The 27,312-nt window shown below is 33.6% G+C and overlaps 1 protein-coding gene across 1 annotated transcript in view; it reads right to left on the bottom strand.

Annotated features, from left to right (window-relative positions):
* ADGRL3 (adhesion G protein-coupled receptor L3) overlaps nucleotides 1-27,312 on the bottom strand; it is a 558,496-nt gene that overhangs the window by 311,114 nt on the left and 220,070 nt on the right. Inside the window, exons 5-6 of the mRNA XM_049790056.1 lie at nucleotides 9,891-9,905; nucleotides 7,011-7,811 (exon numbers count right to left, since the gene is read on the bottom strand). Of these exons, the coding sequence (XP_049646013.1) occupies nucleotides 7,011-7,811; nucleotides 9,891-9,905 (816 nt within the window). The remainder of the gene's footprint in view (nucleotides 1-7,010; nucleotides 7,812-9,890; nucleotides 9,906-27,312) is intronic.

The following is a 27,312-nucleotide window of genomic DNA, read 5'->3' as shown; positions in this document are numbered from 1 at the left end:
AAATGTTCATGATTCTCTGCCCAGCTCTCACATTACTCAGTTGTCAAAGTAAAAGGCTCAGATATATGATGTGAAAATTACATTTTAACGAGGTGTCATGTGTGTTTAAAGTTCTTATTCATCACTACATAGCCACAGCTCCTACTAGAAACAAAAATACACTTAATTAGCATATGATAAGGTCAGAAGGTTCATCTTATCTGTGTTGTTAAGCTGTGTTAGGCTTTTTGTTGTTTAGAATTCAACTATCTTCAGTAGATAAAAGAATAGTTACATTACATAACCCAAACCATCTTTCAGTAAAATTTGGCTTGGGTTTGGGGAAGCAGAAAAGTTGGCACAAGGAAGGAGTTACATATCTGACTTAATTGTATTCATTGATGTATGTCACTAAATTTTAAGCAACAGCTTTTCAAATTTATTAGGCATAGGGGTCATAGAGGAAGACAGAAGGCTGACCTGGGTTCAAGACATTGTGCCCATCAAATCCACTGAGCATGGCCAGAAGCGATATCTGTGTACGAAGTAGGAGTAAGCCCTGAACATAGCCAAGTGCATGTATTCCCTTTCACTCATCTTCTATCTCTCCCCCCTCCAAAAAAAAAAAAAAAAACTTTAAACAAAACAAAATCAGTTTGGTACAACATTTTGCAAAAAATCAAGGGCATGGTTTCTTTGCCTCTTATTTTTATCCTAAGTGTGCTATTGCAGGAAAGACTAAAATTGGTATGCATAGTCAACAGAGTTTGGACTATTGAATGTGTAGCATAGAAACAAGTTGAATGTGAAAAAGGTATTTTATGCTTCATATCTACTATTAATGAAAATTATACACAGCCAAGTGTGACTTAAAACAAACAAACAAAAAACCCAACAAACCAAAAACAAAAGACCCAAACCCCAGGACCCAACTGATTTCATGTTTGCAAATAGACACAACATTTAGGATTCAAATTTTGAAGTTCAAACAATAGCAATCTGATTGCAAGAATTACTAGTTCTACATGCTTGCAAGAGTGCCTTATGCATAGGAGTACTAAAGATTACTCTTCATTCACATGAGTGGATAAAGACACCATTTCAGTAAGCACATGTTCCTGAGTCATGTACTGTCATAGAAAAAGGAACAGGGATCAGAAGTTGGGCACGTTGAATAGTTGGAGGATTTGTTTTGTTTGGTTTAGTTTTAACAGGAAAGAGTCATACCCAAAAGTGTTTCATGTTTGGTCATAGAAGAATTGTAGGGGATCCCCAGCAGTTCTCCAAGGGGACATGCAATACCTGGGACATAACTCAAGGTACATACAAGCTAGGCTTTTGCTCTACCACCTAAGCTACCTCTCTAGTCTAATTTATTAACTAATTTTTCAATAGGTTATATACAATGCATTTTGCCTATCATTTAGAACATGTGAATACAATCATTATTTTTGAATACATATATGTTTTATTTTTTTAATTTATTTTTATTTTTTTTAATACTATATGTCAATTATGTTTTAATAAAATATATCACTTTTCCAGAATAGTCATAAAAGACATCATAAAACACATCATCTGTAGCATATATTACATAGAGTTAACAATTTTATGAATCTATGGTTTTAATTCCAGATTGGAATGCTGCTGTAGACAGTGTAGACAGATTATTAAGATGTAACTATTTCTTTTGGGCTAAATAAGAACAAATAGGAGGGGTTTTGTGTAGACTGCTAGAGCACTGACATTATTCATACAAGTTTAGAACAAGGCAATTGTCCATGGTTTAAAAAAAAGAAAAACTTGGACCCGGAGAGATAGCACAGCAGCGTTTGCCTTGCAAGCAGCTGATCCAGGAAGGACCAAAGGTGGTGGTTCGAATCCCGGTGTCCCATATGGTCCCCCGTGCCTGCCAGGAGCCATTTCTGAACAGACAGCCAGAGTAACCCCTGAGCATCCCCGGTGTGGCCCAAAAACCAAAAAAAATGAAAAAAGAAAAAAAAGAAAAACTTGTATTTATTGATTATTAAGAGGTAGATTATTCTATATGTGTGAATTACAGCAACACTGTCACATGTGTTTTTATGAAATATAGGAAATAAATAATATGAACTTCATAATATTTTAGATGATATACAGAAACAATTTAAACAGGTCTTCATAACTTCACATTGTTGCCTATAACACAATGCCAAAAGAAAAAAAATAAGCAAAAGACGGCACTGTTTATCATGAAATAATCCTAATTTTCATATATAATGTAAAACTGTTTCTCATCTCCATTATCTTTTCAATGTGCCTTGGCTATTTCTGCAACAAGAACTGTAAGTCATACAATATTTTTACAGGAAGTTCCAGATAAAGGAATTTATCCAATGAAGGTCAAATTTTTTTTTTTTTTTTTTTTTTATAATCACAAGCAGGTTTATTTTCTTTCCAGAATTCTGGGGTGTCAATTTTATTTTTATTTTTTAATTTAATTATTTAAGCACCATGATTACAAATGTGTTTGTAGATGGGTTTTGGTTATAAATATACAATCATTCTTAAGGATTGGCACTTATCAGGTTTAGTTTATTAGGTCTATTAATTATATCATCTCATTGTAAGTTAATGATCCTCTATCATAATTTATAATTTTAGTTAGGGAAAGTAATGCCAAGAAACTGAGTAACAAATACAACCAATTGGTGCTAGGATTAAATATCAAATATGAGTTGTCTGACTTCTAAGCTCAGATTCAGCAGCACTATGTGCATTTGCCACTTATGTGTATTTGCCACTCTGAGATATTTTTAGATATTCAAAAAGAGCCTAATGCCTCTTAATTTTCCAGTTACATTTTACCATGTAGAACTATACTTAATGGAAATACATAAAATACAGGCACCCTCTTATATAAAAACTTCAATAGTATGAATTTTCGTGGAGCAGAATCAGTTAAAATTAGTGTAAAAATACCCTGCTTCCAACAGATGGTAATAGCAAACACACCAGAGATCTACAGGCTTAGAAATAGTCTTTTGCATTTTTATATTTTTATAGTTAGGTTGAGGTTTACAGACACATAAGAAAATTTCTAATAAGATTTCAGTAAGGCAATTTCTTTGAAAAATGTCATCTTAATTTATAAAAGAAATATACCCAGCTGAAGTCATTTGTGTGGAATAAAGATGAACAGTCTCTATTAATGCTAATTGAAATTCTCATATCCACATATACCAGGCATAAAATTTACTTCTTCACTTATTCTTTCAACATCTACACTGTACTAAGTCCATGCCAAAGTACCAGGTTTTTAATTTAAGCCTTCAAGCATGAAACTGCTATTTTTTATGACTATATTTGCAAATGTAATATAGGTGATATCTCACTCAGCAAAAGAGGCAAGATTTTTATTTAAAATATATTGTTTTTCTTTATTCACCAATGTAGCCTCAAAAATAATACAGCATTTGTTAGTTTGGGAGAATACTGGGAATTACTTCACACTTCAATTATTTCCTAATTGGCTAAGAACCACTCACAAATTATTAGTTTATGTTAAGAGTACCATAGCTGTGAAAGTATAATCTTTTCAGATTACTCTAGATCAGATTTTCTCAGCTGGAGCCATATGCTTACCAGGCTACTTTAAAAGGGCCACAGTTGAAAAGTCACATAAATTAGAGACTACGTTTGAAACTAGGGACAATTGATTCAACATGGAGGAAACAAGTTTGAAGAAGGCCATGATCAGAAAAAGGGTTGGTTTTCTGTATATTATTGGTTCTTGCTCAAGTTTTAAAGTGAAGAGTTTGTTGAATTAAAAAATTTGACCTGAATACAAATGAAGCCATGATATATGCTTATACATGGAGAGACATATAGAATATCATGCTAGTGAAACAAGGCAGAAGGGGAAAGGGAGGCATAAAATGATCACACTCATTTGTGGGAAATAAAAAATATATATATTATTATAATAATACCCAATGACAATAGTGAAGAGCTCCATGAGGAAACTTTACACACAGAAGGTATGAAATTGCAATAAGGGCAGAGAAAGGATTATGACAATGATAGTTGGAAATGACCATTTTGGACAAAAACTGGGTACTGAAAAAAGATAAAGTGATATGCATGATACCCCTTCAGTAACAATATTGCAAACATAGTGCCAAAAAAGAAAAAAGTGATAGAGAAGACAGAGACAGAGAGACAAAAAGAAAGAGGAAAATGTTTTCTATAGAGGTAGGTGGCAGGGGACAGGGGACACTTATGAATTTAGTGTCAGGAAATGTGCACTGGTGAAGGAATGGATGTTGGAAAATTGTATGACTGAAGATCAATTATGAACATCTTTGTAATTGTGTATCTCATGGTGACTGAGATACACAAAAATGATTAAATTAAAAATAACTTACCTGAATAGTAAACACATAATAATAGTAAACACATTAAACACATAATGTACTGATTCAGGTGGCTTTGTTTTGTTTTGCTTTTCTGATTTAGTAAGAAGCTGATTTAATACTATTGCACATTTAGACTTACCACAATAGGCAATTTAACAAAATATCAACAATTGCTGGACATGAAAAGAATTGCTGTCATTAATTGACGCCTTTGAAGGATTAGAGAAAATGACATCTAATTTGTCATTCTATTAGAATAATAAATGGAAAGCCAACCATTCACCCATTTGTTCATTCATTCGACCAAGAGTGATCTGAGCACTGATCTCATAACTGTCACAAATTACATTAGTGCCTTACCTGGCAAAAATAATGGTCAAATAAAATACAATCATATTTTCAACAATAAGGTGACCATAGAAGATATAGAATCTAGTTTTAAGAAAACATGTATATTATCAACTAAGTTAGAAGTAGTGTGTGTGGCACAAGTTAGATGCAGAAAGAGTAGAATAAAGAAAATAAACCGTCACTAACATAAACTCGAGAAATGATTTTTAAATTGTTATAGTTTTATCAAAATTCAGACACTTGCATCTTAGATCCTGTTTTGCTCCATCATGAAGGAAAATATTTTTTGTTACAAATATTTGTCTCTTAATTTACGAAAATCCCGCTAGGTTTTGTAAATATTGTTAAACAAACCATTATTTTTTAGAGTTATTTTTAGATTTTGGGTCACAACAGTGTTGCTCAGGAGTTACATTTGGCTTTTCACTCAGGAATTACACCTGGTGGTGCTTAGTGAACCATATCATATGCTGTTGATCAAACCTGAGTCATCTTACCCACTTTACTTTTGTTCCCAAACCTAAATAGAGCAATTTATTATAAAATATTAAAACTACAAAACATCAAAAGGAGCAATATGTCCCTGGAATAAAAAGGAAATATTTAACTTTTTAAAAAGAAGGCCAGAGCAATAGCACAGCAGTAGGGCATTTGCCTTGCACATGGCTGATCCAGGACAGACCTTGTTTCATCCCGGGTGTTCCATATGGTCCCCCAAGCCAGGAGAGATTTCTGAGCGCATAGCCAGGAGTATCCCCTAAGCGTTCACCAATGTGGCTCAAAAAGAAAAAAAAAAAAGGCATATGGACCACAGCCAGATGTGGTCAGGGATTACATCTGGACTTCAAGACCATATAGAATGACAGGGATCAAACTCCTGTCAGCTGTACTATTGTAATTCCCTGAAAATAAAACATCCTCGGAAAATAAGACTTACTTACAGGTTTTATTCTGGGTAAAATATAAAGCATCCCCCCAAAATAAGGCCCCTCAGGCTTTGTCTCGAAATAAAAATTAGTTTACCATAAGCAGGTTGCAAGGGACAACCCAACGGAATATTCTAAGATACAGTTTATCTGGTTTGTGTTGACAACAACCATACTACAGTATATAGGTAATAAATTTTCTTTATTTTCATTTAATAATAAATGTGTACTGTAGGGATCGGAGAGAGCATGAAGGTAAGGCATTTGTCTTGCATGGAGAAGGATGGTGGTTCGAATCCCGGCATCCCATATGGTCCCCCGAGCCTGCCAGGTGCAATTTCTGAGCATAGATCCAGGAATAACCCCTGAGCGCTGCCAGATGTGACCCGAAAACCAAAAAAAATATGTACTGTATCCTTCATGGAAAAATAAGACATCTCCTGAAAATAAGACCTAGTGCATCTTTGGGAGCAAAAAACAATACGAGACACTCTCATTTACAAGGAAACAGGATACCTATTCTGCTAAAAATGGACTTGAAATTAAATCACTAAAATTTAAGATGATCTGAAGTTTTGTTTGCTTTGGTTTCTGAACCAGACCTGGTAGTGTTCAGGGCTTATTCCTTGCTCAGTACTCAGGGATAATTCTTAAGGGTTTGGGGGAAGGATCATATCTAGAAATCAGTTCTAGGTCCGCTGCATTTTAGCCTTCCTCCTTACCTCCTTACCTACATTCCAACCCTTAAACATGATATCAGGTTCACTCAAATGAGTTTTACAATTACTTTTATAATATTGAGATACATTTTTTCTGTACTTATAAATCATGCTTTTTTGGATTCATGTCAATTAGTTGCACTCACTGAGGTGAACATTCAATTTGAAAATAGTCTATAGGTGGTGAAGTCTGATATTATCTGAGAGGTGACTAAATGAGTACAGAGAGCTTAATGTATCATTTTAAACTAACATTTAGTTTTTTTTCATTGGAGAGTATTTATGAAGAATATCAATCATATCGATATATATAACAATTATATAACCCTTATAATCTAGTAGATTGGCATTTTGTTTTACCTATGTGCTGTGTACTTCACTGAGTAAGAATTAGCTAGTTGTTAATAAAAACTTCCTTCAAAGTAGGAATAATACTGGCAACTAGCTACACAAAGAACAAAATATTTCTTATGTTTTTCTACTTACAGCTAAAAGTGACTAAGAAGATCAGGAACCATGTTCAAATATACAGCTCAGGAAGAAGACTACATGGAAATCTAATGAAAATATAAAATATACTGGGAAAATTTGTTAACAGAAAAATTATGAGTAATTCTTCCATCAAAAGTAAAACTTACCTGATCTACTGTCCAGAGGTCCAAAATCCAAAGAATATTTCACAACATGATAGTTATTCCAGACATAAAGAAGATTGTCCCTCGGGTTGTAATCCACAGCTGCTATGTACTGGTATGAATTAGGAAAGGGTACATCCACCAAACTATCCTTACTTTGATCTGTATTGTAAATATAGTCAATTTTATTCCCTGTGGCCTCATTGTCATCATCCTCATACACAGATTTGACCACATACAGAATCCCACAGATCATAAATGCGTTGGAAGCCGATCTTTTATCATAGGCGGTATCCCATGTTCCTTCAATCCGAAGAGTATAAGGGTTCAATTGACTAATGACAATTTTGCCATTGTTTTGTTCCGTTGCATAGATTACCCACAACCCATTCTCATCCACGGCCAGGTCGATGTCAGATTTGCCTCCCCATCTGTAAGGGGATGTATCATGGTAATTGGCATTTGCAATGATAGCTTCTCCACTCTTTATTCTAGTCCTTAAATCAAACTTCACGATGTTCCTGGTGCGCTCCTTGTTGAAGAACAAAGCCCCATCATACACCACAAATCCTGTGCCATCTACCCTGTGAGGGAGTTTGTACGTTGTTGTTGGCCTTCCAGCAATGAAGTCATCCTTAGAGGAGTACTCAGTCAAAGTATCAGTTCTGTATGGGGTCCAGGGCATGTAATAAATCTTGTCAGAAGCCTGGAGAGGGTCTTTGCACCATGCCCCAGATTGGTGGTCAGACTCAAATAAATGTTCACTCTGGTATACTCCTTTGAGTAGTCCAGGACAAAGAAAAACTGTTGAAAGGAAAAAGTAAATTATTATGATAAATATATTAATGAAAGTATATTATCATATGTTCTAATTATTGAACAAAAACATTGTTCTAACATGATATAACCACCACCAATTATTTTGCTAAGAACACAAAGTAGTATTCACAATAATTTTAACTTTTGTTCAAAATCTTTTTTGATTTTATTTTTTAAAAAAAATATTTTCATTTTATGATTAGCTGTGCTATGCTCCGATTTTCACCTAAGACTCATGTAATATTTTGAATATCTACATACAGATACACTTTCACTTTGCAAACATATATTAAAGCAAATATAAAATATTATATATCTTATTTTGAAATTTAAAAAGAACTTACATCCTGATGATAAGCAGTTCATAGTTATCATTAAGTACAAAAGAAATTTCAATAATAGTTAAATAATAATAAAAGAAAAGAATATGCCTGTAATACAGGCCACTGGATTTTCCAGCAATAAAGCTCTTAAAATTTCTAAAGCACACACAGACCATGCAACTCACATAATTATAAATGAGTGATGGATGGATACTGGAAAGAAAGGAGTAAAGAAGAAAAGAAAGAAGAAATAAGAAAAGTAGAAAAGATGAAAGGTTACAGAGAAGGACCCAAGATCTAGATTTTAATCAGTTAAAAATGTCCTGTTAAATACAGTAATATTTGAACTTTAACAAAACATGTACCTTTTACTGTTACATGAGAACATTAAAAAACATGATTATCTGCTTTTAATAGTTTGCTGCTCACACTTCAGATTGAAAATGTGCAGAAATAATATGATCCACTTGATTCGTATTAAAATTCATTAGAACGTTTCTGTGAGGTGTAGTAAGAAATCTGGCTGGCGCTTCCTGAAATAAAGGGTCATAAAGCAATGTTTCCCAAAGAGTGGTCATTAGACACCAGTTTCAAGTATGATTGTTTGGTGTTATATAGAAAGAAAGAAAAAAATTCATAATCACAAGTAGTCAAAATTAATATGATATTGATTGTAATCATTTAGATACTTTAGTCAATTTCCAATGCAAAACAATGGAGTAAGAGAGAGCAAATTTTATAAATTATTTGATTGTGGATCTTGTCTTAAGAGCTTCTTTGGAGTGGAGTTATTATCCAAGCCTACTATGGGAAACACTGCTCTACTATTGTTGCAATGCAAACATGTTCTAAACTAATCATGCAGTTATAACATTTGAAATGGTTAGAAGTGTCTTGGGTGTAAGAATTAGAAACTGAACTCAGATTGTGGATGCTGGCCCATAGTTTAATGATTAAAGCAATAATTTATTGATATTAGTGATTAGCTCTTTAACAACAACTGCAAACGTAGATTGCACAGAAAACAACTTATAAAAAATCAGTTAAATTTGAAATAGTTAAACATGAAAATATATTATTAAAATTATACCCAAATATTACTTTTAGATAAATGACTTCTTATAGACAAAAGCTGACCAGTAATCTTCCATAAGGCCATCATAATTTTATACTCTAGAATAATATTGATGATTGGAAGAATATTTTAAGATTCAAATACTATTATTGTTTTATATTACAAACAATGGGCAGATATTGCCATGATTGTCTAAAATTGTTTCTTAATAGCCAATCATTTAATACATAATCAATTTTCATAAAGGTATTTCAAAGAAAACACCTTTAATTCCCAGTAGTAAAAAATTAAACATAGGGGATATCACACAAGAGCAAAAAAAAAAAAAAGAAAAAAAAAAAAAAGAAAAACCTAGTATGGATATGAAGGCATTTCTAAAGCATTGACTACTCATGACCATGACCATCTACTGGACTTCTAACTATCAAAAAATAAAGAAGAATAAAATGTATGTCTCTAGTTTTTTATATTATTAAGCCATTTTTGGTTAAGAGATTCAAATCAGCACTGTAATTACAACAGATTAAAGTGCAGTTGAGCAGCAGAAGTAAATAAATGTTTATAAAGAAGATAAGAATTAATAACAAAATTATTTTAACTAAATGTTAAACTGTTAAATAACTTAGCCTACAAATAGTATATAATTTATGAAAGGTATTTAATTACCTTTTTGTTCCACTTCTATTGGAGAGAGAGAAGTAAAGAGAGAAAGAAGAAAAGAGAATAGATTAATGGTACGGTATTGGCTAAGCACTTTTTTATTCACCTTTTCCAAATTGAAAGCAAGTAATTTATTTCACTCATACTTGCTTTATTGAGCACAATGTTTATTAAAATTTCATTCCTCTTGTAAAATTATTCTTTAAAACAATTATAAGATTAAAATACAATACAAATAGAATAATAAGTCAAAATTTAATCAAGCTAAGATAAAAATACTGTCTAAAATATAATGATAGGAAATAAAATATTCATATTTGGAACACCAATATTTTTATTTCCAAATGAGGTAGAGGATAGAAAGTTTTGAAGTAACTTGGCTACTCATTTATAAAATGATATGATAGATACAACTTTTCAACATAAAAACTATGCTTTTTAAATTAAATTTATTTTTTAATATCTTTATATAAACACCATGATTACAAACATGACTGTGGTTGGGTTTCAGTCACAAAAGTTTTTTTACCCATTCAACAGCTAATTTTTAGAAGAATGCACTCTGTAACTTCTTAATGCCTAATATTTCCCCATTGTTTGTGATTCTTGTGAGAAATGAATCCCAGGAGGCCATTCATTATTAGAATATATTATCATCCTTAATAAACAGATTTACCCTCTATTGATGACACATCTTTTCCTCTCACTCATCAATATTTTGTATTATTGGGCCCTGAGAGATATCACAGAGGCATTTGCCTTGCAAACAGCCAAATCCAGGACCAAAGGTGGTTGGTTCGAATCCCAGTGTCCCATATGGTCCCCTGTGCCTGCCAGGAGCTATTTCTGAGCAGACAGCCAGGAGTAACCCCTGAGCACCACCGGTTGTGGCCCAAAAACCAAAAAAAAAAAATTTTTTTTGCATTATTGTGAAAATACTGTTTACAGAAAAATATGCTATCAGAATATTGATATCAAAAATAAGGTATCTGTTTGGGTGTGATTATTGAAATCGTCGTCCCCAATTATACTTATTTTTTTCTATTCTTTTCTTTTCCCTCGTTATGTGCTATGCCATGTTTCTTATTTCAAGACCATGGCGTGTTTTTGGTTTGTTTGTTTGTTTTTGTTCTGTTTTTTGTTTGTTTGTTTGTCTGTCTGTTTTGCTTTGTTTTTCGGCTGTTTTTTTGTGGTGCTTATCGATATAGCTGGAGTCCTCACTGGATAATTGACACTTTTTTTGGTACTGGTGGAGTGTTTCACCTTCTTTCTCTCCTTCATCTCCCAAATCGGTGATGAGAGCCTCTAGAAGGATTCCACCCATTTTGGGAGTATTAGACTCTTACCCCAGTTTATTTATCTTCTCCTTCTCAGGCAAAACCACGCAACTTGAACTAGCTAGTCCTGCCTACAGTTAGAGGGGGAGATAAGGGAGGCATCAAGACCAAACAGGTGCAAGACTACCAAGTAGTGGGTTGGATACAGAGGGGACCACATATTCTAGCCGCCCTGGGGGTGAGGGAAGAGGAAATGGGAGGTAGGACAACAACGGAGGGGTAGGGAGGACAATTTGGGGATGGGAATCCCCTCTGATTTTATGTAAATATGTACCTAAAATGTTATTGTCAACAATATGTAAGACACTATGATCAAAATAAAAATTATATTAAAAAAAAAAGTAAAAACAAAAAAGAGCTATTGAAGTTTAAAAAAAATAAGGTATCAATGAGATCTTTTGAGAAAAGGGGGTGGACTTTAGATACATGGTATTCATTTCATATTTTTTGAAGTTGACACATTTTTATATTAGCTTCTACTGCATAACAGAATGTTTCAAAACTTAAAAATTCAAAATTCTGGTGGACATTTATTATTTTTCATATGTTCTAAGGCTGCAGTCAGAATGCCAGCTTAGTTGGATTTAATTTTTTTTTTTACCAGAATCTTTTAATAAAGCTTTAAGAATAAATAATGCTATTGCAACATGTTGAGGTTAGCTACAGTTTAACCAAATTGTAATTCAAGTACAATTTAAAAATATTAATTTTAAATTTACTATTATTATTGTGCTAAACACAACTTCTGACTCAGTGTTTTTCAGAGCTGCCTCAGTGTCCCACAGGAACCATGATGTTTCAGGGAATAAACCTAGAGTTCATGCAGGCAGATTACAGACTCTAGACCTTTGAGCTATCTTCCCTACACACATATCTACTATTATTTTTTTTAAAAGTTTGATCAATATGTATGACAAAAATATGAGAAATTACAACATATTCATGAAAATTAAGAAGTAGCATTTTCTGGGGCCTGAGCGATAGTGCAGTGATAGGGCATTTGCCTTTCACTGGGCTGAGCCAGGATGGACCTGGGTTTGATCCCCCTGCAGCCCATATGATCCCCAAAGCTAAGAGTGATTTCTGAGCACATAGCAGGAGTAACCCCTGAGAGTCACTGGGTGTGCCCCAAAACCAAAAAAAAAAGAAGTAGCATTTTTTAAATTAATATCTTTATTTAAACACCTTGATTACAAATATGTTTGCAGTTGGGTTTCAGTCATGTAAAGAACACCCCCATCAGCAGTGTAACATTCCCACCCCATTGTCCCAAATCACCTCTTCCCCACAGAAATAGCATTTTCTATATTTTACAAACTTTTGTCTCACTAGAAATTATTTCTCTAGAAGACCAAAAATTAAAATAAACAAATGGAATAATATGGCAAGAACTGGTTTTCCAGATAACTGTAAAATTGAAAATTAAAAGTGAAATTAGGGGCCGGAGCGGTAGCGCAGGGCATAAGGCGTCCGCCTTGTTCGAGCTAGTTTAGGACAGACCGGGTTCGATCCCCAGAGTCTCATATGGTCCCCCAACCAGGAGCAATTTCTGAGTGTATAGCCAGGAGTAACCCCTGAGCATCACCGGGTGTGCCCCCCCCAAAAAAACAAAATTAAATTAAAAATTAATTTAAGTCAACAATTTTAGTGAAAGGAAGATGGATATAAGCATTAAATAAATTGAAAAATCACAGAATATTTCAAAGCAAGAAAGAAATATTGTTTTGGGCAATTTATTGGAATAGTTTTTTTTTTAGTCCTTTGATTTGCTTTGGTTTATGCTTATGTCATTAATTACTGTAAGAGCAACACATTTCTTTACAATGACATTTTTGAAATGACAATATCACATTTTATAGTAGTAAAATTGACAGACATGAAATATTATACTCGGGAATTTGAAAATTAGGTGATTTCTAAAAAATACTTTGATGCCAGTTTAATAAAATAGGGCTATGATATTTCCCTTGCACACAACAGACCTTGGTTTGATCCCTGGCATCCCTGATGATCAACCATGGTTTCTGAGTGTAGAGCCAGGAATCCTTGAGCACTACTGGGTGTGGACCAAAAACCATTAAAAAAAAGCTTTTGTCTCATTACCTTACAAATCTTATGCTTAACAGTATATCTAGAACTTTATTTGAGAACTTTGTTAAACTATATAGTTTATCACTGACCTCAATTAATCTTTATTGAGTAACTGTTTACTGGTTCATATGTTTCACTGTAGAGTGTTAAAAGCTTCTTCTAAAAAATATACGTCATGCAATGTTTAGAATACTAACAAACCTGAGTTCAGACTGATAGCTAGAAGAAACATAATTTAGTACCTTAAACATTATTAAGTCAATAACTCAATGGTTAACTTTAGGCCATTACAAAGAAGTTGGATGTTGAGAGTGGGGAGTTTTACTGAAGACAATATTTCAACAACTACATTATTTAAAGTAATTTTTAAAATCAATTTTATTTCTTGAAATAGCTCTATATATACATATATATACTTAAAACTATATATATAATTATATATACTTAAAACATATAGAAGTACTTAAATTTAAAATATATACAAATGTACTAATATGCTGAATATATACTATTGTGTTGTGTTGTTTCATGTAAAGCTCTTTTTCTTGTATTTAGTAGCATATATCCTAACTTTCAGTAACTGGTGTTTGTATATTTAACCATTAAAAAGATGAGTTATGTGATCACATTATAAAAAACATTGATACATTTATTCCACTCTATAAATATGATAATCCCTTCCCTACCTTTTCACACCTTCTTCCTCCCTCCCTCCCTCCCTCCCTCCCTCCCTCCCTCTCTCCCTCCGTTCCTTCCTTCCTTCCTTCCTTCCTTCCTTCCTTCCTTCCTTCCTTCCTTCCTTCCTTCCTTCCTTCCTTCCTTCCTTCCTTCCTTCCTTCCTTCCTTCCTTCCTTCCTTCCTTCCTTCCTTCCTTCCTTCCTTCCTTCTCCTCTCTTCCTTCTCCTCCCTACCTCCTTCAACTCCTAAGAACTTCACCAAAAAGTACTCCCTCCCTCCCTCCCATTTTGTGTGTGTGTGTGTGTGTGTGTGTGTTGTGTTTTGTGTGTGAGGATATATATATATATATAATGTTCAGATGGTGGTGATTTGAGGGGGCACACCTAGTGGTGGTCAGAGCTTACTGCTGGCTCTGTGCTTAGAGATCATATTTCATGGCACTTGTGAAACCATATGAAGTGCAAGAATGGAACTCTGGTTGGCTGAAGCAAGGTAAACCCCATCTCACTGTATTATTGCTCTGTCTCCAATAGTTGTTGTTGTTGTTGTTGTTGTTGTTGTTGTTTTTGGTTTTTGGGCCACACCCGGCGGTGCTCAGGGGTTACTCCTGGCTGTCTGCTCAGAAATAGCTCCTGGCAGGCACAGGGGACAATATGGGACACCGGGATTCCAACCAACCACCTTTGGTCCTGGATTTGGCTGCTTGCCAGGCAAACACCATTGTGCTACCTCTCCGGGCCCACCAATAGATTTTCTTTCTTCTCTTTTCTTTTTTTCTTTCTTTCTTTCTTTCTTTCTTACTTTCTTTCTTTCTTTCTTTCTTTCTTTCTTTCTTTCTTTCTTTCTTTCTTTCTTTCTTTTTCTTTCTTTCTTTCTTTCTTTCTTTCTTTCTTTCTTTCTTTCTTTCTTTCTTTCTTTCTTTCTTTCTTCTTCTTTCTTCTTTCTTTCTTCTTTCTTCTTCTTCTTTCTTCTTTCTTTCTTCTTCTCTTTCTTTATTTTTCTTTCTTTCTTGATTTCTTTCTTTCCTTCTTTCTTCTTTCTTTCTTTCTTCTCTTTATTTTTCTTTCTTTCTTGATTTCTTTCTTTCTTTCTTCATTCTTTCATCTCTTTCTTTCTTCTTTCTTTCTTTTTCTTTTTTCTTTCTTTCTTTCTTTCTTTCTTTCTTTCTTTCTTTCTTTCTTTCTTTCTTTCTTTCTTTCTTTCTTTCTTTCTTCTTTTCTTTATTTTACTTTCTTGATTTCTTTCTTTCCTTCCTTCCTTCTTTCTTTCTTTCTTTCTTTCTTTCTTTCTTCATTCTTTCATCTCTTTCTTTCTTCTTTCTTTCATCTCTTTCTTTCTTTCTTTCTTTCTTTTCCCTCCCTCCCTTCCTTCCTCCCTCCCTTGCTTCCTTCCTTCCTTCCTTCCTTCCTCCCTCCGTCCCTCCCTCCGTCCTTCCCTCCCTCCCTCCCTCCCTCCTTCCTTCCTTCCTTCCTTCCTTCCTTCCTTCCTTCCTTCCTTCCTCCCTCCCTCCCTCCCTCTTTCCTTCCTTCCTTCCTTCCTTCCTTCCTTCCTTCCTTCCTTCCTTCCTTCCTTCCTTCCTTCCTTCCTTCCTTCCTTCTTTTGTTTTTTTTTTGGGTTTTTTTTGAGCCACACTCTGTGACGCTCAGGGGTTACTTCTGGCTATGCGCTCAGAAATCGCTCCTGGCTTGGAGGACCATATGGGAAGACAGGCATCAAACTGTGGTCAGTCCTAGGCTAGAGCTTGCAAGGCAGATGCCTTACTTCTAGCGCCACCACCCAGGCCCATGAATTTATATTTTTACATTTCAGAAAATACTTATCTGAATTTCCAACTGTAATTAAAATTTTGAGTTAATTTTTTGGCCTTGGGCTAATTTTAATGAAAATTGCATAAGCTGTAGTTCATAAGTAAAATTTTTCTCTGTTACCTATTTGTTAACAAAACCAAAGGTTTATCAGGCAGTACTACCGTACAGAAAATGATTATAATATTGTCAATGCCATGCTTTCTGTCTCAATCGCACTTATTATTTACTTACTATTTTCAAATTTTATGTAAATCAATCTTAGATTTAAGCTCAAACAAGCACCTGGAGAAAATATTATAATAAAAATAACTGGTAAAGCTAACTGGTAATTCAATTGTAACTAAAAACATCTTAGCAGTATTTATTATAAGCTGCTATTATTTGTCACCTAAGGATTTCAGAGATGTCCCTGCTCTTAAGTCAACAAATAAATAATTTCAAAAAACTTAAAAAGTGCATCCTTCAAAAACTCACAGTATCTAAAAATATTAAAAAGTAAAAACAGTTATTGACACAATAATTCACGTAAATGTATTTAATTCTGGATATTTATATTTCAACATGGAATAAAGAAAAGCAAGAAGCAAGCTGAAATTATAGAATTTAAGATATTGTATGTGTAATTATATACTGTCAGCGTGATATACTGAAATACTTTAATGTTTGGGGAAATAAGAGCAATTTTTATTTCTAACCGATTAAATAGAAAACTAGAGAAAAAATGAAAAAAATATATGACTAGTCTGGAGGATTATATTTGCAAAAATTGATGCTATAAAATAGTTTGCAATAAACTAAAAACACAGGCTTAAATCCTCCTTTCTCTCTTCTCTGTAATGAGATAATAAATAAATGAATTCTATGATGACAACCATATGAGGTTTTCTTCTGGACCTTCTGTCTTTTCGTTCGGTCCAATATCCTGAACTCTAACATTATAGCTGCCATTGTTCATTTCCAAACTTCTTTAAACGTGTTTTTCTTCTTCTGTCTTTACTTTTAAATCCAAAACTATTTTTATTGCTAATTTGATCTCTATAAATGTTTATATATTTCCTTATGCTAATTTCAATATTGTACTCAGTCAGGCTTAATGTTGTAAGTTATATTCTGTGGCTAGAATAAATTACACATACAAGGTTTAGAAAATTTTATTTTGCATAAAAGTAAGAAATAGAAAAATAATAAATGTCCCATTTATTCCCCAGTATTTTATAAAATAGATATATTATGTAGTCATATTATTGGTTAAAAATATAAGATGCTATTAGTTCGGTCTATATCAGCACCATATGCAATACTTTTGAATGGACTCTTTAACTAGAAAAGGTATGGATGAAAAAAAAAAAAAAAGGGGGCCGGGCGGTGGCGCTGGAGGTAAGGTGCCTGCCTTGCCTGCGCTAGCCTAGGACGGACCGCGGTTCGATCCCCCGGCGTCCCATATGGTCCCCCAAGAAGCCAGGAGCAACTTCTGAGCGCATAGCCAGGAGTAACCCCTGAGCGTCACAGGGTGTGGCCCAAAAACCAAAAAAAAAAAAAAAAAAAAAAGAGAAAAGGTATGGATGAGAGAGCATATGCAGCATTGCCAAGTCTTTTCAAATTGCATAGCAAATTATAGAGGAATAAAATTGTTGCATGCCAAAAATTGTTATGCCATAACTAAAAACTATGAAATTTTATCTAATTCTAATGTAGCTTTAATTTCCTTTTCTTTTAAATGATAAATTATAGAGCACAGTTTCATTTACAATTTAAATGTCTTAAATGAGTAGGCTGTTATAATCCAATAATACCTTGATATTTCTGCAATATATAAAGTAAAAGGAACTTAATATGAACATAAGATTTGTATACAATTAATTTATTACCAATACTTTATGGAAATATAGCAGCATTTCAAACAGATCGTTTTCTAGGTTATATTTGAATTAGATTATTAAGATATATTTGGGTTCCTTTATCACTGGCCAGCTGGGTAGCTAGGGGATATTAGAAAGACATACAGTACTATGTTAGTAATAAAAAATTCAATCTTGGACAAAATTTGCTGACAGAAACACACATGTAAATAGATAATCAAATGTTTGTATTAAAACATAATTTTGGTATAGAGCTCTAAAATATGACAAAATATTTTCAGGAGAATCACTTAATATTAATCACTCAAATCAAATCATGACATGGTATTTATTATTGCCCTATAAAAGATAATTAATAAAACTCACAACTTTAAAGTATTTGACTGTGATCCACACTGATAGGTAACAGAGATCTGTATTTGTCTAATCTGGCTCCCACAACATGTAATCTTAATGAAGCATTAGAGGTTCTCTTATTCTCCACATACTTTCTGTCAACAAATTCATCTAAAAGTACAATTTATTAGGGACTAAAAAAGGAATAGAATACCTTAAGTGTATACATACTATAATTCATTAAGTATATACAATGTGCCATGTAGTGCATTAAATTTACTCAGGTAATGCAAATGAACATATAGCAACATTATGAGGTTGACATTCTCAAATGTCAACTTTAGCTTTTTAAATAAGAAAACAGGTACATGATACATGCAAGTCTCTTTGGTTAATAAATTGTAAAGTTGAAACTTAAATCCAACTAGTGATCTTATTCATTATTTTATCTCCAATTCCCAGTATATAGAAAGAGTTCAATAATTTTATGCCGACATGCAATGATGAATTGCACTGCAATATTTGCTAAAAAAGAAAGTGGGTGACAACCTTTTCAGTACTTTCATCCCAAGACTAGTGATGCAAAACATTTCTCTATAGTAGATAAAGTAATAGGGAAAAAATGGATTGCTCATTTCTGAGCCAAGAACAAGATTTCTCTTATCTCCTCTTACAAACCTGAGTTTTAAACCTCTTGTCCTGTTAGTTTTTACTATGTTAAAACAGAAAATACTCTTTTCCATTTCACATACACCAGAAAATAAAGAAGCACTTCAGTAAATATGAATAAAAAGAACTGCAAAGTTAATTAATTTGGAGGGAGATATGGCATATCAAAAATTGTGACGGGCATCTGCTTCCTTCATTAAATAAAACACTAATCCTTTATTTAATGAAATACAGGGGTAATCTCTGAAATTCAGCTTCTAAATTATGTTTTCAAATAATACGGTGCATCGGTGAATGAAAGTGCTGCTCAAGCACCTTGTTTGACAATAATAGCTTTATATAATATGCTTCCAAAATTACCACCACCTAATTATTTTTCAGAAGTATATAGTTTAAAAATATGAACTATTGTCCATGTGAATTTAGATGAAAAATGTGAATAATGTTACAAAACTGGTCTCAATAGCTGTTTGATACCATAACCACAATTATTTATATATGTAAAAAACTGGCAGCCATTCATACAGCCTTTCCATTCCTTTAATGAATTCTTACACTGATTCAAACTGCTAATTTAACCACTGTAAAGGATATCATATTTATCAATTCCCATGAAAATATATGTCAATCTTTTGTAACAAAATAATATTATCTGAAGCTTTTATTGATACCAAAGTCAGCATGACATGTTTCTTCATGGATGTATCTTGGTCATTAAGTTTTTACCATTATGCACCAACCATATAATATTTAGAGATAATTAACTGAAAACATAGGACTGTACTTTTAATAAATTTCTTTAATTTTATCTAAAAGGGTAAGAAAGTCAACCCAAATTGTTATAAGAGAAACCAGAGAATGAATGAATTTTAGTTAGTTCATATATGATAGAAATAAAATGAAATATATCCTTTTAGTTTTTGTAGGAGCTCTTAGCTTAAGCCTTCTTCCTTTGTACTTTCTACTTCCAATACCTTATCAAACTTGGAAGTAGATTTACCAGTGAAAGACCTTACATAATTTTAATAACATTGAAGTTCATAAATTATAATAGTAATGATACAAAATGATTTCTAAAAATGAAGAAAACAAAATTAATTTTAGATGATAGCAAAAAACATAGAACAGATATATCCAGTACAAAACAACAAATCACTTGATAAATTGAAGATTCTAATTGATTTTTAGTGTTTGATAGTGAGATGTAATACTTATTTATATGGAAGAAGTTTTTATCATATAATTTTTTTTGTTCAAGCCTGATGTACTCAGAGCTCACTCCTAATTCTGTTGTTGTTTTGAAGGTCATAATGGTGCTGGAGATTAAATCCAGGTTGAATGCATGCAAGGCAAATGCATTATTACTCTCTTATCTCTCCAGCCCTCTGAGGTATTTTTTCAAGCTTGATTTCTTCTTCTTCTTCTTCTTCTTCTTCTTCTTCTTCTTCTTCTTCTTCTTATTATTATTATTATTATTATTATATTTTAATGATATTCTGCGCTTTATTTTATTTCATATAAAAACATGAAATTGTAGTAACATGATTTTGTAACATGTAATAACATGAATTTGTCAACTTTAGATCATGCCCTGTTCCTGTTCAGAATCTTCCATCTTCTACAAAGTCAAACTTTAATTTCAAACAATTTGGTTGGTGAATATTCTTCTGAGTCCCACCAGAGATCCTAACCTCCTTGCTGTCTCTTGCCTCCTCTCAGGTTTGTCTGCAGAAAGAAGGATCCTCTGGTCTCTCTCATCAACTCTCCTCTTCCCAAACTGCATGGATGCTAATGCATCAGCACAAAAATATTTAATTTGTATCAGATATTTCTAGGCATATTCGACTTACACTTCTTCCTCTTAGAAAATACACAATTCAATACTCAGTTGAACAAAACACTGAATTATTTGGAAGTATTTATATCATACTTAGATAACCTTGTTTAGGAAAATACCTTTAAATCAGATATGATTCTTGCCAATTCAATAGATCACTTTCTTAAGCAACCCGAAATGACAGCATCACAACCCACTAAATGCAAAGAACAATGAGAAAACTAAGAAAAGGCAACTGCAATTGGAGATATGGAGAGAAAACCTGGCAAGTTTCCAAGGTCAACCAAAATGTTTGAGCTTTATAGATGAGGTCCCAAAATCAACACTTAATGGTTTAGCAATGGAAATCAAGGAGTCAATAGCATGCAAAATTAAGCAATCTATAAATGAATAATTCAACCAACTCAAGGAACTCTTTCATGAGATAACAGAATTCATACAAATAAAATTCAAGAAACTAAAAAACATTTTACATCAGGAAAAAGAGAATGGGGGAGAGTAGTAGCCAAGTAGTCTCAGGTGCATTGGTGGAGGAAAAAAAAGGACAAAACTACGTATCCAAACCAAAGGCAACAACAATAGAATCAAAAAACCCAAACTATAACAATCTAAACTTAAAATGGGCAGTTAAATTGGCAGTCCAGGGAGCTAAGGGTGGTGGTATAGTATGCATACTGGGAACTTTGGTGGAGGGAGGTCTACATTGGTGATGGGAATGGCCCCAATTAAGTCTGTCATTGTATGCCTGAAATCCAACTATGAAGGACTATGTAATTCACAATGGTTTCAATAAATAATAAAAATTAAAACAAAATTTTAGAAATTCTTAGTAGCAGAATTATTAACACATGGAGAATGGCATAGATAATTTGAAGACAAATTACAAGTCAATATTGGCAGTCCAGGGGTCAGGAGAGGTGGTATGTGATGCATGCTAGGACCAGGGGTGGACGAAGGGCAACACTGGTGATGGGAGTTGCCTTAATTCACTGTCACTCTGTACCTTAAATTAACCGTGAAAGACTTGTAATTCACATTGGTCATAATAAAAAATTATTTAAAAAAATACAAGCCAGTATTGTAAAGAAATCAAAAAAGAAAAGCTAGACAGACAATGGAAGAAAATGTAAGGCACTTAATGAACAAAGACAAAAGAAATAATATCCAAATTATAGGAATACCAAAAGGGGATGAAAAGAAGAAAGGGGAAGAACATGTAATGAGGGAGATAACAGTAGAGAACTTTCCCACTGTCTGGAAAAAGGATACTGTACAAATTCAAGAAGCAAAATGTGTGCCAAACAAATAGACCTTAACAGAACAACACCAAGACACATAGTAATCCAAATGGCAAAAAACAGAGAGATGGACTTTTTAAAGCAGTAAGGGAGCAGAAATATCTTAAATCTAAAGGAAAGAACATAAGAATTAAACCAGATCTCCCATTTGAAACAATCTAGGCAAGAAAAAAGTAGAATGACATTCAAACTACTGAATGAGAGAAAAATTCAACCTAGCATCACTACCCAGCTAACCTCTCATTTATATAGGAGGGAAAGATAAAAACATCACACAAAAAAAAATCACAACATTCACATTAAACAAATGGGCTCTAAATTATCTACTCTAAGATCAATTATATAAGCCAAATACCCAATTGTAGTAGCAACAACCCTATGCAATATAATGGCAAAACAGCACTTTCTGTCAATGAAACAAACTCTCTCTTCATTTTCACAGGGTAGCAGGTTGGATCAGAAAATAAAATCAAGCCATTTTCTGCCTGCAGGAAACACACTTAAAATTCCAGGATAGACACAGGCTTAGAGTAAAAGAATATAAAACCATTATATAACCTACTGGGAAACAAACAAAAAAAGCTGAGACAGCATACTTATATCAAACACATTGCATTTAACCTCCAAAAAGTGCTTGGAGACACTTCTTATTGATCAGGGGAACAATAATAGATCAAGAAGTACTAACTTTGATCAACATTTTTGCACCAAATGTAGAGCCAGCAAAATATGTAAAGCTTTTGCTCAAAAATCTAGAGAAACTTTTAGAAGGAAACATGGAGCTTTTAACATGCTATTTTGCCACTGGATAGATCCATTAGGCAGAACACTAGCAAAGATATAAGAGCTTTAAATGAGATACTAGAAAAGTTTGAGCTAATGGATCGATATAGGGTCTTTCATCCTCATAAATCTGAATACACATTCTTCTCAAGTGCACATGGAACCTTTTTTAGGACAAAACCATTATTATTATTATTATTATTATTATTATTATTATTATTATTATTATTTGTGTTTTGGGCCACACCCAGTGACACTCAGAGGTTACTCCTGGCTATGTGCTAAGAAATCACTCTGGCTTAGTGGGACCATATGAGATGCTGGGGGATGGAACCAAGGTCCACCCTAGGTCAGCTGCATGCAAGGCAAATGCCCTACCTCTGTGCCACCACTCCGGCCCCTAGACCACACTTTAGGACTCACATCTAATTTACATAAATTCACACATTTAAGAATTATATCAAGCAACCTATCATATCACAATGAAACAGAGATCAAGACTGATTGTAAAATAATGATGTGGAGAAAATCTTACACCTGGAGACTAAACAATATGCTGCACAACAACAGCTGGATCAAAAGGAAATCAAGGCAGAAATAAAGAAATTCCTTAAGATTAATGATAATGAAAATACTAATAACCAAAAATCTATGGAACACAGCAAAAGCAGAAATAGAAGGAGATGGGGAGCACTGACGGTGGAAATGTTGCACTGGTGAAGGTGGGTGTTATTTTTTATAACTGAAACTCAACTACAAACATGTTTGCAATTATGGCTCTTAAATAAAGATATTGATTTTAAGAAAGGAAAGAAGAAAAATACAAAATCAACAACATAAATGGACACCTTAAATATCTGGATAAACCAACAGCAAAGAAACCAAAACAAAAACTGAAGAAAATAAAAAAGAGCAGAAAACAACAATGTAAAAACAAACAAAACAATGCAAAGAATTGATGAAACCAGGGGCTATTTTTAAAAAGTATAAGCAAGATAGACAAAATGTTCACAAGACTCACAAGGAAAAAAGAGAAAAATACTCAAATAAATTGGATCAGAAATAAAAGGGAGAGGTTACAACAAACCCCCAACAAATTCAAGACATCTTGAGAGCTCATTATGAGCAACTGTACTCTGTTAAACTAGAGAAGCTAGAAGAAATGAGCATACTTCTGAAATATATAATCTCTCAATACTCAATGAGATGTAGAAATCCTGAATAGGCCAATCACAAGTAAGGAAATTGAAAGAGTAATTAGAAATTCCCCAAGAATAAAAATCCAGGACAGATGGATTGATAGGTGAATTTTATCAAACATTCATAGAAGACTTAATACTATTGATTCTTAGACACTTAAAAATATCAAAGAGATGGGAATAATTCCTAATACCTTTTGTTTTTTGCTTTTTGGGCCACAACTTTATGACGCTCAGGGTTTACTCCTGGCTATGAGCTCAAAAATCACTCCTGTCTTGAGAGACCATATCTGACTCCAGGGATTGAACCAAGGTCTGTCCTGGGTCAGCTGCTTGTGAGACTGCTGTGCTATTGCTCTGGCCACATTCCTAATACCTTCTATGAAACTAACATCATACTAATTTCAAAAATGGCAGAGATACTACCAAAAAGGAAAATTATAGACCAATTTAACTGATGAATAGTTCTCAAACTATGGCCCGCGGGTCACATATTATATTTGTATCTGTTTTGTTTCTTTATTGCAAAATAAGATATATGCAGTGTGCATAAGAATTCGTTCATAAGTTTTGTTTTTACTATAATCAGACCCTCCAATGGTCTGAGGTACAGTGAACTGGCCCCCGGTTTAAAAAGTTTGAGGACCCCTGAATGCAAACATAGTTAACAAAACCTTAGTAAACTGAATCCAACATCAAAAATTATACATCATGATCAAGTGGGTTTGATCCCAGAGATGAAAAGATGGTTCAATATATGCAAGTCAATCATCATCATACATCATATCAGTAAAAGGAAGAATAAAATACACAGGATCATTTCAATCTATGCAGAGAAAACATTTGGCAAAATCTAACACCCATGCATGATGAAAACTCTCAGCAAAATAGGTGTGGAAGGAACCTTCCTCAATATGTAAACAAACATCTATTTAAAAAAAACCCCACAGCCAACATTATTAACAGAAAAAAATTGAAAGCATTTTCATTAAGGTCAGGCACTAGATAAAAATGTCCACTGTGTGGGCCAGAGCGATAGGGCATTTGCCTTTCATGCAGCTGACCCAGGATGGACCTAGGTTCTATTGCTGGTGTCCCAGATGGTCTCCAAAGCCAGGAGTGATTTCTGAGCACATAGCCAGGAGTAACCGCTGAGCTTGACCGGGTGTGCCTCCCCCCCAATAAATATGTCCATTGTCTCCACTCTTATTCAATATAGTATTAGAAGTCCTAGCAATAGACTAGAGAAGATCAAAGAATCCAAATAAGAAATGAGGAAGTGAAACTATATCTATTTGCTGATGATAATGTTATACATCAAGGACCTAAAAAGTCTACCCAAAAGCTCCTAGAAACAAAAAACCAATTCATCAAAAAGTGGGCTACAAAGTGGATACACAATAAATAGTTAGTTGCATTCCTTCATACAAAGAACGACTGAGGAGATTAGATCAAAGTGTATTTGTATTTACTATTTAAAATAGTGTCCAAAGCTATTAAATATATAGGAATTAACTTAACAAAAGAGATGAGAGATCTGCACATGAAAACTTCAAAAACAGTTCAGAATGAAATTCAAGAAAACCTAAGTAAAATGGAAAAACATTCTATGCTCATAGATTGGAAGAATCAATATAATCAAAATGACATCTTACCTAAACTCAATGCAATCCCTATTTAAATTTAGGTAACATTCTTCTAGGACTCCAGACAATTAATTTTAAAGATTGTATGGAGCAAAAAAAGACCTAATTTAAAGCTTTTCTACAAAGCCACAGTGATTACAACAGCATAGTATTGTAACAAAGAGACTTTCAGACTATGGTTCAGAATAGAATAGCTAGTGATAAAACCCCAAATATATGGTCAATTAATCTTTGATAAAGGAGCCAAGCATTTGAAATGTAGTAAAGACAGTCTCTTCACAAATGTTGGTGGAACAATAGGCTAACCATGTGTAGAAATTAAAAATCAATCCATATCTCATACCTTACACAAAATCAATTCAAAGTGGATAAAGATCTTGAGATTAGACCAAAATTCATAAAATTCACTGAGGAAAACATAGTCAGAGCAGTCCAAATCTTAGACCTCAAAGAATTATTTGATAATCGGATACCAATGGCAATCCAGAATAAATGGCACTACATATAATTTAAAAGTTTCTGTATGGCAAAAGAAACATTAGAAAAAATTAGAAGAAAGCTAACTGAATGGGAGTAATTTTTTACACTCAACACGTCAGATAAAGGTTTGATATCTAGGATATACAGAGTACTCACAAGAGTTTAACTCTACAAAACCTAAAATTCAATGAAAAATGGGGGGGGATGAAGACATTTCTCTGAGGAAGACCAACAGATGGCCAATAAGAACATGAAAATGCTCATCAACTTATCTTTAGGCAAATAGAAATCAAGATAACAATGAGATATCATCTTACACCAGTGAGGGTGGCACATATGAAAATGCTAAGAACAATATATGTTGGTGAGAATGCAGAAAGAAAAGAACTCACACTCACTGTTGGTGAGAATGCTGCCTGGTCCAACCCCTATGGAAAACAGTATGGAGGGTTCTGAGTAAACTCAAAATTGAGCTGCAATATGACCCAGAAATCCCTCTTTTGGTTATCTATCCCCAGGACAGAAAAATACATTGTTCAAAAGGGTGTGTGTGCACACCACTATTCATTGCAGCACTCTGTACAATAGCTAAAACTCGGAATCAACCTAGGTGTTCAACAGCAGATAAGTGGATCATGAAGATGTGTACATATATACAATTGAATACTACATAGCTGTAAGGAATAAATCAAACATGTGATTTGCCACAACATAGATAGAACTGGAAGATATTATGTTAAATGAAGTAAGCCAGTAAAGAAGGATAAATAATGATTCACTGATACGTGTTATTTAAGAATAATTGCATAAAGAAACACATTGGTAAGTTGTCTCAAAGTCTGTTGGCTCCAGTGTATAGCAAGGGGAAGGAAAGAAACTGGAAGAGAAGCAATGGTAAACTTAAAAAGTGACAGAACTAAATATCCAAGCCAAAGGCAACAATATTGGGATATTGGAATTAAGAGACCCAAACTTTAATAATATAAACTTAAAATGTGCCTATTATACTCGCAGGCTGAAGAGCAAGGTTAGTGGTATGGGATGCACCTGGGTAACATTGGTGGAGATTCCACACTGGTGGTGATTTGGTCCATGATTCATTGTATATCTAAAACCAAAATATGAAGGACTTTGTAAGTCATAATGGTTTCAATAAATTTTTAGAGTCCTTAGAAGGACTCCTCCCATTTTTTGCTTGTTAGAATCCCCCCCCATTTTTTCTTTTTCTTTTTTTTAATCTTCAAACAGAACCATATAACTTAAACCATCTTGTTCTGCCTCACAAATAGAGGGGGAAATAATGGAGGGCACCAAGATCAAAAAGTAGTAAGAATATTGAGTAGAAATAAAAAATGATCAAATTTAAACACCAAATCCAAAGCCAACTACAACAGAATCAATACCCAA

The sequence above is a fragment of the Suncus etruscus genome, chromosome 16 (genome assembly GCF_024139225.1).
Source record: "Suncus etruscus isolate mSunEtr1 chromosome 16, mSunEtr1.pri.cur, whole genome shotgun sequence".
Classification (NCBI taxonomy): domain Eukaryota; kingdom Metazoa; phylum Chordata; class Mammalia; order Eulipotyphla; family Soricidae; genus Suncus; species Suncus etruscus.
The sequence above is the reverse complement of the archived record's forward strand: the minus strand, read 5'-3'. Positions and strand labels throughout refer to the sequence as shown.